General features: G+C 51.4%; 1 protein-coding gene across 3 annotated transcripts in view; it reads left to right on the forward strand.

The window, feature by feature from the left end:
- LOC121274037 (dual specificity tyrosine-phosphorylation-regulated kinase 1A-like) overlaps window positions 1-13866 on the forward strand; it is a 74242-nt gene extending 60376 nt beyond the window's left edge. For 2 of the 3 annotated variants that reach the window (XM_041181171.1, XM_041181172.1), the window contains exons 10-11: window positions 7105-7208; window positions 13233-13866. In XM_041181171.1, coding sequence (XP_041037105.1) covers window positions 7105-7208; window positions 13233-13754 — 626 coding nt within the window. In that variant the 3' untranslated portion in view covers window positions 13755-13866. The remainder of the gene's footprint in view (window positions 1-7104; window positions 7209-13232) is intronic. The other variant, XM_041181173.1, reaches the window with a different exon arrangement.
- The last annotated feature ends 2536 nt before the right edge of the window (window positions 13867-16402 follow it).

Below are 16402 nucleotides of genomic sequence, written 5' to 3' on the forward strand. Positions count from 1 at the left end.
CACACAGACACAGACACACACACACACACACACAGACACACACAGAGACACAAACACACAGACAGACACACAAACAAGAGACACCCAGGTAGTCTCTGCAGAGTCAGGTGGATGGAAATAAAATTATCTTCGAAAGAAACAAAAATGAAAGTTCACGGAGGTTCGAGGCTGCCGGTCTGACGTTGTCTCGGTTGAAGACATCCTGGGGCCAAGTGGATGTCGGGAAATTCACCAACGATGCATCAGCATGGAGGAGGGTATAGCTGGACCAATTCTTCTGTCTCAGCTAGCAAGCCCAAACTTATGCAGACAGACTACACTCAGATGAGGATTACCTGACTACAGGTCGAGAACCACAGACGGTTTCACAAAGCAGAGAGGGAGAGAGGGAGAGAGAGCTCGACAGGGTAGCCTCCTATTTTCAGCCTTTCCGCAACAAGACTGAAAGCAAAACCACAGGTTCAAAGTTAGGGTTTGCCTCTGCCATTTGATTGCCTTTTCATTAATTAAAGGGCTTTGCAGATCAAAACAAACAAACAACTCCATCTCAAGTACCATATAAGCTCAGGTGATTGCTTCTCTTTTATTCATTTAATTTGCTTTTTTTTTATTCATTCATGTGGGCTTCACTGGCTGGGCCCAGCATTTGTTGCCCATCCCTAATTGCCCCTTGAGAAGGTGGTGGGTGAGCTGCCTTCTTGAGCCGCTGCAGTCCATGTGGTGTAGGTACACCCATAGTGCTGTTAGGGAGGGAGTTCCAGGATTTTGTCCGTGTGGTGTAGGTACACCCACAGCGCTGTTAGGGAGGGAGTTCCAGGATTTTGTCCCTGTGGTGTAGGTACACCCACAGCGCTGTTAGGTAGGGAGTTCCAGGATTTTGACCCAGCGACAGTGAAGGAACGGCCGATATATTTCCAAGTCAGGGTGGTGAGTGACTGGGAGGGGAACTTCCAGGTGGTGGTGTTCTCCTGTGTCTGCTGCCCTTGTCCTTCTAGATGGTAGTGGTCATGGGTTTGGAAGGTGCTGCCTAAGGAGCCTTGATGAATTCCTGCAGTGCATCTTGTAGATGGTACACACACTGCTGCCAGTGTGCATCGGAGGTGGAGGGGAGTGAATGTTTGTGGATGTGGTGCCAATCAAGTGGGCTGCTTTGTCCTGGATGGTTAGATTCTCTCTTGTTGGCGATAGTCATTGCCTGACACTTGTGTGGTGTGAATGTTACTTGCCACTTGTCAGCCCCAAGCCTGGATATTGTCCAGATCTTGCTACATTTGGACATGGTCTGCTTCAGCACCTGAGGATTCGCGAATGTGCTGAACATTGTGCAATCATCAGCGAAAATCCCCACTTCTGACCTTATGATGGAAGGAAGGTCATTGATGAAGCAGCTGAAGATGGTTGGGCCGAGTACACTACCCTGAGGAACTCCTGCAGTGATGTCCTGGAGCTGAGATGATTGACCTCCAACAACCACAACCATCTTCCTTTGTGCTGGGTATGACTCCAACCAGCGGAGAGTTTTCCCCCTGATTCCCATTGACTCCAGTTTTGCTGGGGCTCCTTGATGCCACACTCGGTCAAATGCTGCCTTGATGTCAAGGGCAGTCACTCTCACCTCACCTCAGGAGTTCAGTTCTTTTGTCCATGTTTGAACCAAGGCTGTAATGAGGTCAGGAGCTGGGTGACCCTGGCAGGACCAAACTGGGCATCAGTGAGCGGGTTATTGCTAAGCAAGTGCTGCTTGATAGCACTGTTGACGACCCCTTAGTCAGTTTACTGATGATGGAGAGTAGAGTGATGGGGTGGTAGTTGGCCGGGTTGGATTTGTCCTGCTTCTTATGTACAGGACATAGCTGAAGCAGGTGAAGGTGCTGGAAGAGGCCTGTGTGTTGACAGCTCCAAGATGAACTTGTGATCCTTTTTTAAAAAAAGACTTGGGCAGCCACCAATGTCCAAACAATGCAATGCTCTTCCATATTTTAAAATGTACAATCCAATGTACATTTAGAGTGAGATGACTCTTACTCCAGCCACTGTCTATTGAACCCTGGGTTAGAGAGAGTGCAGAAATCAGCCAGGGTTCCTGCGCGAGATCACTGTCCAGTGGTGCCTGGGTCAGAGAGAGAGGGGAAATCAGCCAGGGTTCCTGCTCCTGATCACTGTCCAGTGATCCCTGGGTTAGAGAGAGAGAGGGGAAATCAGCCAGGGTTCCTGCTCCTGATCACTGTCCAATGTTCCCTGGGTTAGAGAGAGAGAGAGAGGGGAAATCAGCCAGAGTTCCTGCTCCTGATCACTGTCCAGTGTTCCCTGGGTTAGAGAGAGAGAGAGGGGGGAAATCAGCCAGGGTTCCTGCTCCTGATCACTGTCCAGTGATCCCTGGGTTAGAGAGAGAGAGAGGGGAAATCAGCCAGGGTTCCTGCTCCTGATCACTGTCCAGTGATCCCTGGGTTAGAGAGAGAGAGAGGGGAAATCAGCCAGGGTTCTGCTCCTGATCACTGTCCAGTGGTGCCTGGGTCAGAGAGAGGGGGGAAATCAGCCAGGGTTCCTGCTCCTGATCACTGTCCAGTGATCCCTGGGTTAGAGAGAGAGAGAGGGGAAATCAGCCAGGGTTCCTGCTCCTGATCACTGTCCAGTGATACCTGGTTAGAGAGAGAGAGAGGGGAAATCAGCCAGGGTTCCTGCTCCTGATCACTGTCCAGTGACCCCTGGGTTAGAGAGAGAGGGGAAATCAGTCAGGGTTCCTGCTCCTGATCACTGTCCAGTGACCCCTGGGTTAGAGAGAGAGGGGAAATCAGCCAGGGTTCCTGCTCCTGATCACTGTCCAGTGATCCCTGGGTTAGAGAGAGAGAGAGAGGGGAAATCAGCCAGGGTTCCTGCTCCTGATCACTGTCCAGTGATCCCTGGGTTAGAGAGAGAGAGAGGGGAAATCAGCCAGGGTTCCTGCTCCTGATCACTGTCCAGTGATCCCTGGGTTAGAGAGAGAGAGAGGGGAAATCAGCCAGGGTTCCTGCTCCTGATCACTGTCCAGTGATCCCTGGGTTAGAGAGAGAGAGAGGGGAAATCAGCCAGGGTTCCTGCTCCTGATCACTGTCCAGTGGTGCCTGGGTCAGAGAGAGGGGGGAAATCAGCCAGGGTTCCTGCTCCTGATCACTGTCCAGTGATCCCTGGGTTAGAGAGAGAGAGAGAGGGGAAATCAGCCAGGGTTCCTGCTCCTGATCACTGTCCAGTGATACCTGGTTAGAGAGAGAGAGAGGGGAAATCAGCCAGGGTTCCTGCTCCTGATCACTGTCCAGTGATCCCTGTGTTAGAGAGAGAGAGGGGAGATCAGCCAGGGTTCCTGATCCTGATCACTGTCCAGTGATCCCTGGGTTAGAGAGAGAGAGGGGAAATCCGCCAGGGTTCCTGTTCCTGATCACTGCCCAGTGACCCCTGGGTTAGAGAGAGAGAGGGGAAATCAGCCAGGGTTCCTGCTCCTGATCACTGTCCAGTGATCCCTGGGTTAGAGAGAGAGAGGGGAAATCAGCCAGGGTTCCTGCTCCTGATCACTGTCCAGTGATCCCTGGGTTAGAGAGAGAGAGGGGAAATCAGCCAGGGTTCCTGCTCCTGATCACTGTCCAGTGATCCCTGGGTTAGAGAGAGAGGGGAAATCAGACAGGGTTCCTGCTCCTGATCACTGTCCAGTGAGCCCTGGGTTAGAGAGAGAGAGAGAGAGGGGAAATCAGCCAGGGTTCCTGCTCCTGCTCACTGTCCAGTGAGCCCTGCTGAGCAGTGTGTGTGAGAAAGATAGGACTGACTGTGCTACTACGCACCACATGGAGCAGTGACAGTCTGTGGGCTGTGTTGCCGTCCACCTCTCACTCTTGTGCATAATCAACCTCGCCTCAGTTCTTGGATCAGATGATGCACCTGCCCCGGAATGAGCATGACCAACACCTGGAAATCCTCCGGATATAACTTTGAGATGATAGGATTGCAGATTTTCTCCAGCTCCTTCTGTTGCTGTTCATATTCATCCATTTCAGCAGTCTGGTGCCTTTCTAGCCAGCTGATATCTACATTACATTTGTCTAAAATCTTCTGCTTATATCATCCAAAACTTTGCCCTTTAGCTTTTCATCCTCACTTGTGGCTTCAGTCTGGCATTGTAGCACTGGGGTACAGAGCTGTGGGGGTAGGTCTCACTGTATAACACTGGGCTACAGTGCTGGTGGGGACGGGTTTGTCACTGTATAACACTGGGGTACAGTACTGGTGGGTACAGGTCTGTCACTATAACACTGGGTACAGTACTGGTAGAGACAGGTCTGTCACTGTATAACACTGGGGTACAGAACTGTGGGGGCAGGTCTGTCACTGAATAACGCTGGGGTACAGTACTGGTGGGGATAGGTCTGTCACTGTGTAACATGGGTACAGTACTGATGGGGACGGGTCTGTCACTGTAACACTGGGATACAGTACTGGTGGGGACGGGTCTATCACTGTATAACACTAGGATACAGTACTGGTGGGGACAGGTCTGTCACTGTATAACACGGGTACAGTACTGGTGGGGACGGGTCTATCACTGTATAACACTGGGATACAGTACTGGTGGGGACAGGTCTGTCACTGTATAACGGGTACAGTACTGGTGGGGATAGGTCTGTCACTATAACACTGGGGTACAGTACTGGTGGGGACGGGTCTGTCACTGTATAACACTGGGGTACAGTACTGGTGGGTACAGGTCTGTCACTGTATAACACTGGGTACAGTACTGGTAGAGACGGGTCTGTCACTATAACACTGGGGTACAGTACTGGTAGAGACGGGTCTGTCACTGTATAACACTGGGTACAGTACTGGTGGAGACGGGTCTGTCACTGTATAACGCTGGGGTACGGAACTGTGCGGGCAGGTCTGTCACTGAATAACGCTGGGGTACAGTACTGGTGGGGATAGGTCTGTCACTGTATAACACTGGGGTACAGTACTGGTGGGGACAGGTCTGTCACTGTATAACACTGGGGTACAGTACTGGTGGGGACAGGTCTGTCACTGTATAACACTGGGGTACAGTACTGGTGGGGATAGGTCTGTCACTGTATAACACTGGGGTACAGTACTGGTGGGGACAGGTCTGTCACTGTATAACACTGGGGTACAGTACTGGTGGGGACTGGTCTGTCACTATAACACTGGGATACAGTACTGGTGGGGACGGGTCTATCACTGTATAACGCTGGGATACAGTACTGGTGGGGACAGGTCTGTCACAGTGTAACACTTGGGTACAGTACTGGTGGGGATAGGTCTGTCACTGTATAACACTGGGGTACAGTAATGATGGGGACGGGTCTGTCACTGTGTAACACTTGGGTACAGTACTGGTGGGGACAGGTCTGTCACTGTATAACACTGGGGTACAGTACTGGTGGGGACGGGTCTGTCACTGTATAACACTGGGGTACAGTACTGGTGGGTACAGGTCTGTCACTGTATAACACTGGGGTACAGTACTGGTGGGGACGGGTCTGTCACTGTATAACACTGGGGTACAGTACTGGTGGGTACAGGTCTGTCACTGTATAACACTGGGTACAGTACTGATAGAGACGGGTCTGTCACTGTATAACGCTGGGGTACAGAACTGTGCGGGCAGGTCTGTCACTGAATAACGCTGGGGTACAGTACTGGTGGGGACGGGTCTCTCCCTGCATAACACGGGTACAGTGCTGGAGGGGACAGGTCTGTCACTGTATAACAATTGGGTACAGTACTGGTGGAGGCAGGTCTGTCACTGTGTAACACTGGGGTACAGTACTGGTGGGGTCGTCTCTGTCACTGTATAACACTGGGGTACAGTACTGGTGGGGACAGGTCTGTCACTGTATAACACTGGGGTACAGTACTGGTGGGGACGGGTCTGTCACTGTATAACACTGGGGTACAGTACTGGTGGGTACAGGTCTGTCACTGTATAACACTGGGGTACAGTACTGGTGGGGACGGGTCTGTCACTGTATAACACTGGGGTACAGTACTGGTGGGTACAGGTCTGTCACTGTATAACACTGGGTACAGTACTGATAGAGACGGGTCTGTCACTGTATAACGCTGGGGTACAGAACTGTGCGGGCAGGTCTGTCACTGAATAACGCTGGGGTACAGTACTGGTGGGGACGGGTCTCTCCCTGCATAACACGGGTACAGTGCTGGAGGGGACAGGTCTGTCACTGTATAACAATTGGGTACAGTACTGGTGGAGGCAGGTCTGTCACTGTGTAACACTGGGGTACAGTACTGGTGGGGTCGTCTCTGTCACTGTATAACACTGGGGTACAGTACTGGTGGGGACAGGTCTGTCTCTGTATAACACTGGGGTACAGTACTGGTGGGGACAAGTTTGTCACTGTATAACACTGGGGTACAGTACTGGTGGGGACAAGTTTGTCACTGTATAACACTGGGGTACAGTACTGGTGGGGACGGGTCTGTCACTGTATAACACTGGGGTACAGTACTGGTGGGGACAGGTCTGTCTCTGTATAACACTGGGGTACAGTACTGGTGGGGACAAGTTTGTCACTGTATAACACTGGGGTACAGTACTGGTGGGGACGGGTCTGTAACTGTATAACACTGGGGTACAGTACTGGTGGGGACAGGTCTGTCACTGTATAACACTGGGGTACAGTACTGGTGGGGACAGGTCTGTCAGTCTAACCCTGAAGTGCGATATTGAATGGGATGTCTAGGTTTGTGTTGAAGTAGGTAATTGTATCTCTGCGCTCATTAATGGTTCCTTATCTTGACTGATGATTCTATGAACTCTGACTTAGTTGCATTTTTCTCTTACAGTTTGATTGGTGATGACTTCAGTACGGCTTTTTGGTCATCTTCTTTGGCATGTGTAACTGTCTGAATGTCTTGCTGCTTTTATACGGTGCTCTTGTCGCTGGTTGTGCTGCGTACGCAGTGTCTCTGTGTGCTGGATTTTTCTGTGTTTTATTGTCTCTCTCTCTCTCTCTCTCTTTTCCACCCACCCTCCCCCACCCACCCCCAAACGTCTGCCTGCTACTGGGAACTCCACTGCTAACCGTTGACCGTTCCTACTCTCAGGTGGCTCCAGTGGGTCTTCGAGTGATAACCGGAATCAGCGGTACACCAACCGATACTTCAACAGCACCGAGGCTCACACAGACTATGAAATGCACAGTCCACAGGTACGGAGTCTCCGACCCCCTCAGCTCAGTGACCTAGCCTTCGATCAGTGCATGGTGAGGGAGCGGGAGGGTCTTAAAAAATATTCCTGGCCCTCAACGCAGCACAGTACGTCAGATACAGCGAAGACACGCAGCAATTTCCTGGATCCCCTTAAAGTCTAACGCACAGAGCAGAGAAGCCTGCTCCCTGTATGATGTCCAATTCGTTTCTTCTGGAAGGTCCAGCCCTCCCTCCCTCTCCATTTTCACTGTCTGTTGGAAGTAACTCTGTGTGTTCTCTCTGCTTCCATTCGGTGGTCTCAATTGCATTCATTGGTTTGTTTGTTGGTACAAAGAGGCAGGGTGGGCGTCCCAGATCCCAATGAATGACTATCTTTTCATCTTGTTTGTAAAGGTGGTGATTGTAACCCATGTGGCTGAGTTTTCTGTGCTTAGGTGTCTGTATGCGCGTGCTTGTGTCTATACGCACGCATGTGTGTCTGTACGCGCCTGTACGTGTCTGTATCCGACTGTATCGATGTGTATATGCGTCTGTATATATGTGTATACACGTCTGAGTAGAAGTGTTTGTTTATCTGGGTGTGTCTGCATATATTATATGTCACATTCCCCTCATGTTTTGGCTCCAGGGAGGGGCTAACTCCCCTGACCAGCTGTGCCAGTGTGTTGCCATACCCGCTGTGTTGCCCAACCTCCTGGTGCCGCGTTGTATGAAGTTGGTTTAATTGCTGTGACCTTCTGAGAATGGGGTATCCAGAGCTTGTGGCCCCATTTTGCCTCTTCATCTGTGCCCTGGATTGAACTGAATCTGGGTCTCCGCACTGCAGCCGTGTTGGGACTGTTCAGAAGTAATGGTTTCCATTTCACCCATGTTGCTGACGTTTTGGTTCCAGCGACGTACCGCAGTGAGCCCTGAGTGGGAGCGCCCCTGCGCCCCCATCTGCTGGGATTGCCCACGGATAAGGAGACAAGCCCCCCTAACCCCACACCCCACCACCCACCCGACCTTCACCTCCAGCTTCAGATGGATGTAGGCTACAGGAAATCGCGTGGAGCAATATCCCGGCAATGCGGATCGCTGAAGTTTCTCATTGCTTCACGTTTCTGCTGTCAGTCCGATCACCCACTGCATTCACTCCCAGGACAGGACCACACCACCGCACCACCCCCCCGCCCCCGGCCAAAAAGCCTCCTCCAGCAGAAGGATCCACCTTTGGAGAAGGGAGTGAAGCCACTAAACTGGAAAAGAGGCAGGGGGTGGTGCTGGGAAGACCGGACTCTGAGGAAGCTTGTGTTGCCTCGGTGTGTGACAGTCTCGCACTGCTTACCTTCCTTCACCGTCAGCAACACTGGGGAGGTTGGGGGCTGCTCCTGCAGCTTCTGTGACCAGGGCTGGTGTCTCCGGTGCAGCTCCTTCAGGTGCCAGCGGCTGTTTCTATCCCGATGCTGTTGGTGTACTCTGACAGAATGTGTAGGGGGCAGAGCAGTGCCTGATCACCAGGTCATTTCTCAGAGAGCAGGGGGCCCTCCATCAATCTCTGGTTGTTTCCCTATGCCACGCTGCTCCTGGTTACATGCAGCCACTGGTGCGGACTGTACCAACAGAACTGGCAGCTGGACACTGTCAGAAATTTTCAACCTCACCAAACTCTTCATTCTCCCTCACTCCACAGAGGCTCATTAAAGGGCTGATCTAATCAAGGGCTTTAAGATGATTAAAAGATACAATAGAGTTGATAGAGAGAAATTTACATCTCCTGGTGTGGGGAGTCCAGGACAAGGGGGCAGAACCTTAAAATTCGAGCCAGGCCGTTCAGGGGGTGATGTCAGGAAGCACTTCCTCACACAAAGGGGAGTGGAAACCTGGAACTCTCCCTCCCAAAAAAGCTGTCGAGGCTTGGGCGGGGGGGTCAATTGAAAATTTCAAAACTGAGATTGAGAGATTTTTGTTGGTAAAGGGGATTAAGGATTACAGAACCAAGGCAGGTAGATGGCGTGGATACAGATCAGGCGTGATCTGTTAGAATGGTGTAACAGGCTCAAGGGGGCTGAATGGGCCTCCTCCTGTTCCTGTGTAACAGGCTCGAGGGGGCTGAATGGGCCTCCTCCTGTTCCTGTGTAACAGGCTCGAGGGGGCTGAATGGGCCTCCTCCTGTTCCTGTGTAACAGGCTCGAGGGGGCTGAATGGGCCTCCTCCTGTTCCTGTGTAACAGGCTTGAGGGGCTGAATGGTCTCCTCCTGTTCCTGTGTAACAGGCTCGAGAGGGCTGAATGGACCTCCTGCTGTTCCTGTGTAACAGGCTCGAGGGGGCTGAATGGACTTCCTGCTGTTCCTGTGTAACAGGCTCGAGGGGGCTGAATGGGCCTCCTCCTGTTCCTGTGTAACAGGCTCGAGGGGGCTGAATCAGCCTCCTCCTGTTCCTGTGTAACAGGCTCGAGGGGGCTGAATCAGCCTCCTCCTGTTCCTGTGTAACAGGCTCGAGGGGGCTGAATGGGCCTCCTCCTGTTCCTGTGTAACAGGCTCGAGGGGGCTGAATGGGCCTCCTCCTGTTCCTGTGTAACAGGCTCGAGGGGGCTGAATGGGCCTCCTCCTGTTCCTGTGTAACAGGCTCGAGGGGGCTGAATGGGCCTCCTCCTGTTCCTGTGTAACAGGCTCGAGGGGGCTGAATGGGCCTCCTCCTGTTCCTGTGTAACAGGCTCGAGGGGGCTGAATGGGCCTCCTCCTGTTCCTGTGTAACAGGCTCGAGGGGGCTGAATGGGCCTCCTCCTGTTCCTGTGTAACAGGCTCGAGGGGGCTGAATGGGCCTCCTCCTGTTCCTGTGTAACAGGCTCGAGGGGGCTGAATGGGCCTCCTCCTGTTCCTGTGTAACAGGCTCGAGGGGGCTGAATGGGCCTCCTCCTGTTCCTGTGTAACAGGCTCGAGGGGGCTGAATGGGCCTCCTCCTGTTCCTGTGTAACAGGCTCGAGGGGGCTGAATGGGCCTCCTCCTGTTACTGTGTAACAGGCTCGAGGGGGCTGAATGGGCCTCCTCCTGTTCCTGTGTAACAGGCTCGAGGGGGCTGAATGGGCCTCCTCCTGTTCCTGTGTAAAGTAACAAATACAATTGAGAACCAAGCTGAATTCAGAAGGAATGTGAAAAGGCAAATACGAAAAGCAGAGGGGTTATGAAAAAAGCCTGGCAGCTAATATCCCAGAGTAATCTATAATCACATCAATAGGAAAAGGGTGGTAAAAGGGGGAGCAGGGCCAATTAGGGACCAAAAAGGGGATTTGTACATAGAGGCAAGAGGCATGGCTGAGGTGTTAAATGAATACTTTGCATCTGTCTTTACCTACAAGGTGGATGTTGCCCAGTGCCAAGGTGACAGAGGAGGAAACTCAGTCACTGGAAGGGTTTAAAATTGATGATGAGGAGGTATTGGATAAGCTGTCGGTACTTAAAGTTGATAAGGCACTGGGACCGGATGAGATGTATCCAAGAATATTGAAGGAAGCTAGAGTGGAAATTGCAGAGGCACCAGCCATAATCTTTCAATGGCCCCTGGATTCGGGGGAGGTGCTGAAGGACTGGAGAACTGCAGACATTATGCCCTTGTTCAAAAAAGGTTGTAAAGATCTGCCCTGCAATTACAGGCCAGTCAGTTTAACTTCGGTGGTGGGGAAACTTCTAGAAACAATTATTCAGGATAGAATTAATAATCACATGGAAAATTGTGGATTGATTCGGAAGAGTCAGGATGGATTTGTAAAAGGAAAATCGTGTCTAACTAACTTGCTGGAGTTTTTTGAAGAGGTAACAGCGATGGTTGATGAGGGCAAGGCTGTTGATGTGGTGTATCAGGACTTCCAAAAGGTGTTCAATACAGTGCCACACAACGGACAGGTGAGGAAAGTTTATAGGTCGTGGAATAAAAGGGACAAAAGCAACATGGATACAAAATTGGCTGAGGGATAGGAAACAGAGAGTAATGGTCAATGGGTATTTTTCGGGCTGGAGGAAGGTTTGTAGTGGAGTTCCCCAGGGGTCAGTATTGGGACCCTTGCTTTTCCTTTTTTATGTGAGGAGGACAGTGTAGAACTTCAAAAGGACATTGACACATTGGTGGAGTGGGCAGGTAGGTGGCAGATGAAGTTCAATGCAGAGAAGTGTGAGGTGAGACACTTTGGTACAAAGAACATGGAGAGAGTATGAAATAAAGGGTGCTATTCTAAAGGGTGTGCAGGAGCAGAGAGACCTGGGTGTATATGTCCATAAGTCATTAAAGGTGGCAGGACAGGTAGAGAGAGCTGTTTCTAAAGCATACAGTATTCTAGGCTTCATTGATAGGGGCATAGAGTACAAGACCAGGGAGGTTTTGCTGAATTTATATAGGACATGGTTAGATCTCAGCTGGGGTACTGTGTACAGTTCTAGGTGCCACATTAGGAAGGATGTGAATGCATTGAAGAGAATGCAGAAGAGGTTTACAAGAATGGTTCCAGGGATGAGAAATGTCAGATATGAGGAAAGATTGGAGAAGTTGGGACTGTTTTCCTTGGAGAGGAGAAGGCTGAAAGGAGACTTGATAGAAGTTTTCAAAATAATGTGGGGCCTCGACAGAGGAGATAGTGAGAAACTGTTCCCACTCGTAAACGGATGGAGAACCAGAGGGCACAGATTTAAATTGTTTTGCAAAAGGAGCAAATGTGAGGTGAGAAAAAACTTTTTCACACAGCGAGTGGTTGGGGTCTGGAATGCACGGCCTGCAAATGTGGTGGAGGCAGGTTCAATCGAGGCATTCAAAAGGGCAGTGGATGATTATCCAAATAGAAACAATGTGCAGGGTTATGGAGAAAAGGCTGTAGATTGGAACTAAGTTAAAATGCTCTGAGAACTGGTAGGACACGATGGGCAGAATGGCCTCCTACACCATAATGATTTTGTGATTGTGTAATGGGCTAGGGGAGGCTGAATGGGCCTCCTCTTGTTCCTGTGTAACAGGCTGGAGGGGGTTAATGGGCCTCCTCCTGTTCCTGTGTAACAGGCTCGAGGGGGCTGAATGGGCCTCCTCCTGTTCCTGTGTAACAGGCTCGAGGGGGGTGAATGGGCCTCCTCCTGTTCCTGTGTAACAGGCTCGAGGGGGCTGAATGGGCCTCCTCCTGTTCCTGTGTAACAGGCTCAAAGGGACTGAATAGCCTCCTATTCCTGTTCCGCTGTAGGAGACATCATACTCGTTGCCCAACAGCTCACTTTCCTGCCAGGGATCACTGGACAGTGATCAGGAGCAGGAACCCTGGCTGATTTCCCCTCTCTCTCTCTCTAACCCAGGGATCACTGGACATTGATCAGGAGCAGGAACCCTGGCTGATTTCCCCTCTCTCTCTCTAACCCAGGGATCACTGGACAGTGATCAGGAGCAGGAACCCTGGCTGATTTCCCCTCTCTCTCTCTAACCCAGAGATCACTGGACAGTGATCAGGAGCAGGAACCCTGGCTGATTTCCCCTCTCCCTCTCTCTCTAACCCAGGGGATCACTGGACAGTGATCAGGAGCAGGAACCCTGGCTGATTTCCCCTCTCTCTCTAACCCAGGGATCACTGGACAGTGATCAGGAGCAGGAACCCTGGCTGATTTCCCCTCTCTCTCTCTCTCTCTCTCTAACCCAGGGATCACTGGACAGTGATCATGAGCAGGAACCCTGGCTGATTTCCCCTCTCTCTCTCTAACCCAGGGATCACTGGGCAGTGGTCAGGAGCAGGAACCCTGGCTGATTTCCCCTCTCTCTCTCTCTAACCCAGGGATCACTGGACAGTGATCAGGAGCAGGAACCCTGGCTGATTTCCCCTCTCTCTAACGCAGGGATCATTAAGGAGAGCTCAGTTACCCTTAATGCTTGTTGCCCTGAACTGAGAGCAGTGAACCAAGTGTAGATAACAGGGTTGGATGGGTTGTGCATCCTGTATACCTCGTGTGGTTTTGTTTTGGACTGGGCTGTCCAGCTGACTGCCCTGCCATCGCTAATGTTGCTGTGTCTTGTATTTCTAGGTTCCGCCGCCTTCAGTGCACCACCAGCAGCTGCGCCTGTGGACCAGCGGAGACGCGCCAACCAGAAGCAGCAGCGATCTGTACCCCTCGCTGCTCCCTCACCCCGTGACTGCGGCTCCACAGCAGCACCTCCAAGGTAACGAGCACCACCTCTACCGCCACGGGAGCGTCAGGGTACCACAGCAGCACCAGTACCACCACCACCACCACCACCACCACCACCACCATCGCCAGCTGCTGCCTGGCTCCCCACCGCTGGCACCCGATCCTGCTGCCTCTGCCCACGCCTTCCTCCTCCTCTCCCCCCAGAGTCCGGACTCCACCCAGCGAGGATCCTCGGGTTTGCACCTTCGGACTAGGACAGCCATACCCGTGCACAGCCTGTACCCACCTTCTGCCCCCCCAGGCTCTGAGACTGACAGCCCGCCGAGGGGTCCCAGGCAGCTCCGCTCCAGACCTGAACCAGACAGCACGCCGATGATGGGCTTCTGCCCTCAGCAAAGCTCAACAGCCACTTCCTGATGATAACTAAACGGAGATAAAAGCAAATTCTATATATTATATAAAAGATGGAAATGAATAAAGCCATAACATTGATCAAGTGCTGCATGGGTCAGGGCAGAGTGGGGGGGTGGGGGGGTGGTGGTGGGTGGGTTGGCGGCGGGGTGGTGCTCAAGGTAGAGGGAGTGAGCATTTTACTGCAACTTTCTCATCTGAACCGAGCTGTCATTGTAAATTTGTTTTCTCTTATTTATTTAATAGTCTGTGCCAGAGCTTAAAAGGGCTTTGTTGCTTTTTTTGCTGAGGAAATGGTGGAGTTTCTGATCCCTGTGTCTCCAGGAGCTGGTTTTTCTATGTCTCTCGTGTTCTCCACACTCACTCCCTATTTCTCACACTCTGGCGTGCTCTCTCACCTTCTCCCTCACCTCACTCCCTCCCTCAAGCCCTCGCTCCCTCCCTCATACTCTCGCTCTCCCCCTCACACTCACACTCCCCCCGCCCTGCCCCCCCCCCCCCCCCCCCCCCCCCAACTACTCACGCTCTCACACTTGCTCTTGCATTCTTTCACTTTCTCTCTCTCTTTCTCATTCGCTCTCTGTCTCTCTCTCTCTCTCTCTCACTCTGCCTCTACCTCTTCTGATTTCATTGTTATCTTTACTGTTTCCAAACACTGGTGCAAAGCGACTTTATTGAAATCGTGTAAACACACAGGAGAACATGCTTTTGGAATCCCTCACAGCCTCCACCTCCGTCGTCTCTTGGATGACCAGGATTTCTGGTGGATTCCTCAAGAGCACATACTCCATCTATCTTCCCTCTCCTGTACCCTCCTAACTTCTCTCTCTTTCTATTGACTCTGCCAATCCTCCCCTCACCTCTCCTGCATTCTCTCTGTGACTCAAGTCGCTCCTTACCTGCAGCTACTCCAATCTAACACTACGCTGACTGCTGTTTATTTCATTAGAGTTGGTCTTGTATGTGCATGCGTGTATGGGATTGTGGAGCTCCTGGCTGCAGCACATCTCATTTTCTACAGCTTCTCAAAACTGCTGTGTCTCCTTCTCTGTGCCCCTTTCTGCTGGTGGCATGGGGCAATGTGGGGAACCATAGAAATTACAGTCGTAGCATTCAGTATTAAAGGCAGTCAGCCACCCCTGCTCTGTGCTCCACACACCCACACACAGTGTCTGGGGGCTGTAGCTGTCAGAAAGACTCTGGGGGAGGCGGAACTTTAAAAAAAGGGGACATGAAAAAGCATTAGTTTCAGAGCATAGTGACAATTAGCTTTTGTCTTTTTTTTTTAATTTATTGTACCAAAGACTGTCTCGAGGTATCACTGGGTAATGTCTGAAGAGGTGGGGAGGGCAGGGAGGGGTAAACGTGTACAGGATTTTAGATTTGTCTTTTAAAATGTCTTTTTTTTTCCTAACACTTTGTTTTAAAAATATATAAAAATGCCGGTGATTGTAAACTCTGGTTTGTGTTTGCTGAGGGAGCCAGCTATCTGATTGGGGGGTGTGTGTGTGTGGGTGTGTATGTGACTGCGAGTGTAGGTGCATGTGTCTGCGTGGGGGTGAGTGTGCGTAGACATCCGAGCCAGCGCGTGCAGCTGTCTGAACCTCACCGTGCCATCTAAAGAAACAGATGGATAGAATTCAGTGTCGACTTGCCTTCTGCACACATGTCAGTCCTGATTAGCTTTGGAGACTCGAGTCAGCCATGGCTCCGTGACTTTAACAATCTCTTTTCTCGACTCAGAATCTTGTGCATTTGCAGCTCTTCTCAAACTGAAACCCATAATCAAACACGCCACTGCAGTACATTGCTGAGGGAGTGCCGCACTGTCATAGGGTCAGCGCTGAGGGAGCACCGCACTGTCGGAGGGTCAGTGCTGAGGGTGTGCCGCACTGTCATAGGGTCAGCGCTGAGGGAGCACCGCACTGTCGGAGGGTCAGTGCTGAGGGGGTGCTGCACTGTCAGAGGGTCAGTACTGAGGGGGTGCTGCACTGTCAGAGGGTCAGTACTGAGGGGGTGCTGCACTGTCAGAGGGTCGGTACTGAGGGAGTGCTGCACTGTCTTTTAGATGAGACATTAAACCAAGGCCCCGTCTGCTCTCTCGAGCGGGTGTGAAAGATCCCATGGCCACTATTAGGAAGGAGAACAAGGGAAATTCTCCCCAGTGTCCTGGGACCGATATTTATCCCTCAACCAACATCACAAAAAACAGATGATCAGGGGCATTATCACATTCCCATTTGTGGGATCTTGCTGTTGCCAAATTGGCTGCTACATTTCCTACATTACAACTAACTTGTTTAAGAAATGAGTCATCACCTCTGAAGAATCTTAGGACATTACGAAGAGATTGAAACTGATGTAAACGTAAAGGTTTCATCTCTGTCAGCCACTACTGATGGAATTGTGTACTATATTTGTGACATTGGTCCCTGTGTTGTGCAGTGACTGCTGGTCATTCTGATATTCATCCTGAATCCAGACACAGCAACTGCCTGAAAACCTTGACCTATGGCCAGAGCAAAGCAATATCTCCAGAGGGACTAGGGCATAGGCACAGACCCTTAGTATTGGCGGTGATACGACGTTTGTCACTGTACAACACTGGGGTACAATACTGGTGGGACAGGTCTGTCACTGTATAACACTGGGGC

Source organism: Carcharodon carcharias, assembly GCF_017639515.1.
Source record: "Carcharodon carcharias isolate sCarCar2 chromosome 29 unlocalized genomic scaffold, sCarCar2.pri SUPER_29_unloc_2, whole genome shotgun sequence".
Taxonomy (NCBI): domain Eukaryota; kingdom Metazoa; phylum Chordata; class Chondrichthyes; order Lamniformes; family Lamnidae; genus Carcharodon; species Carcharodon carcharias.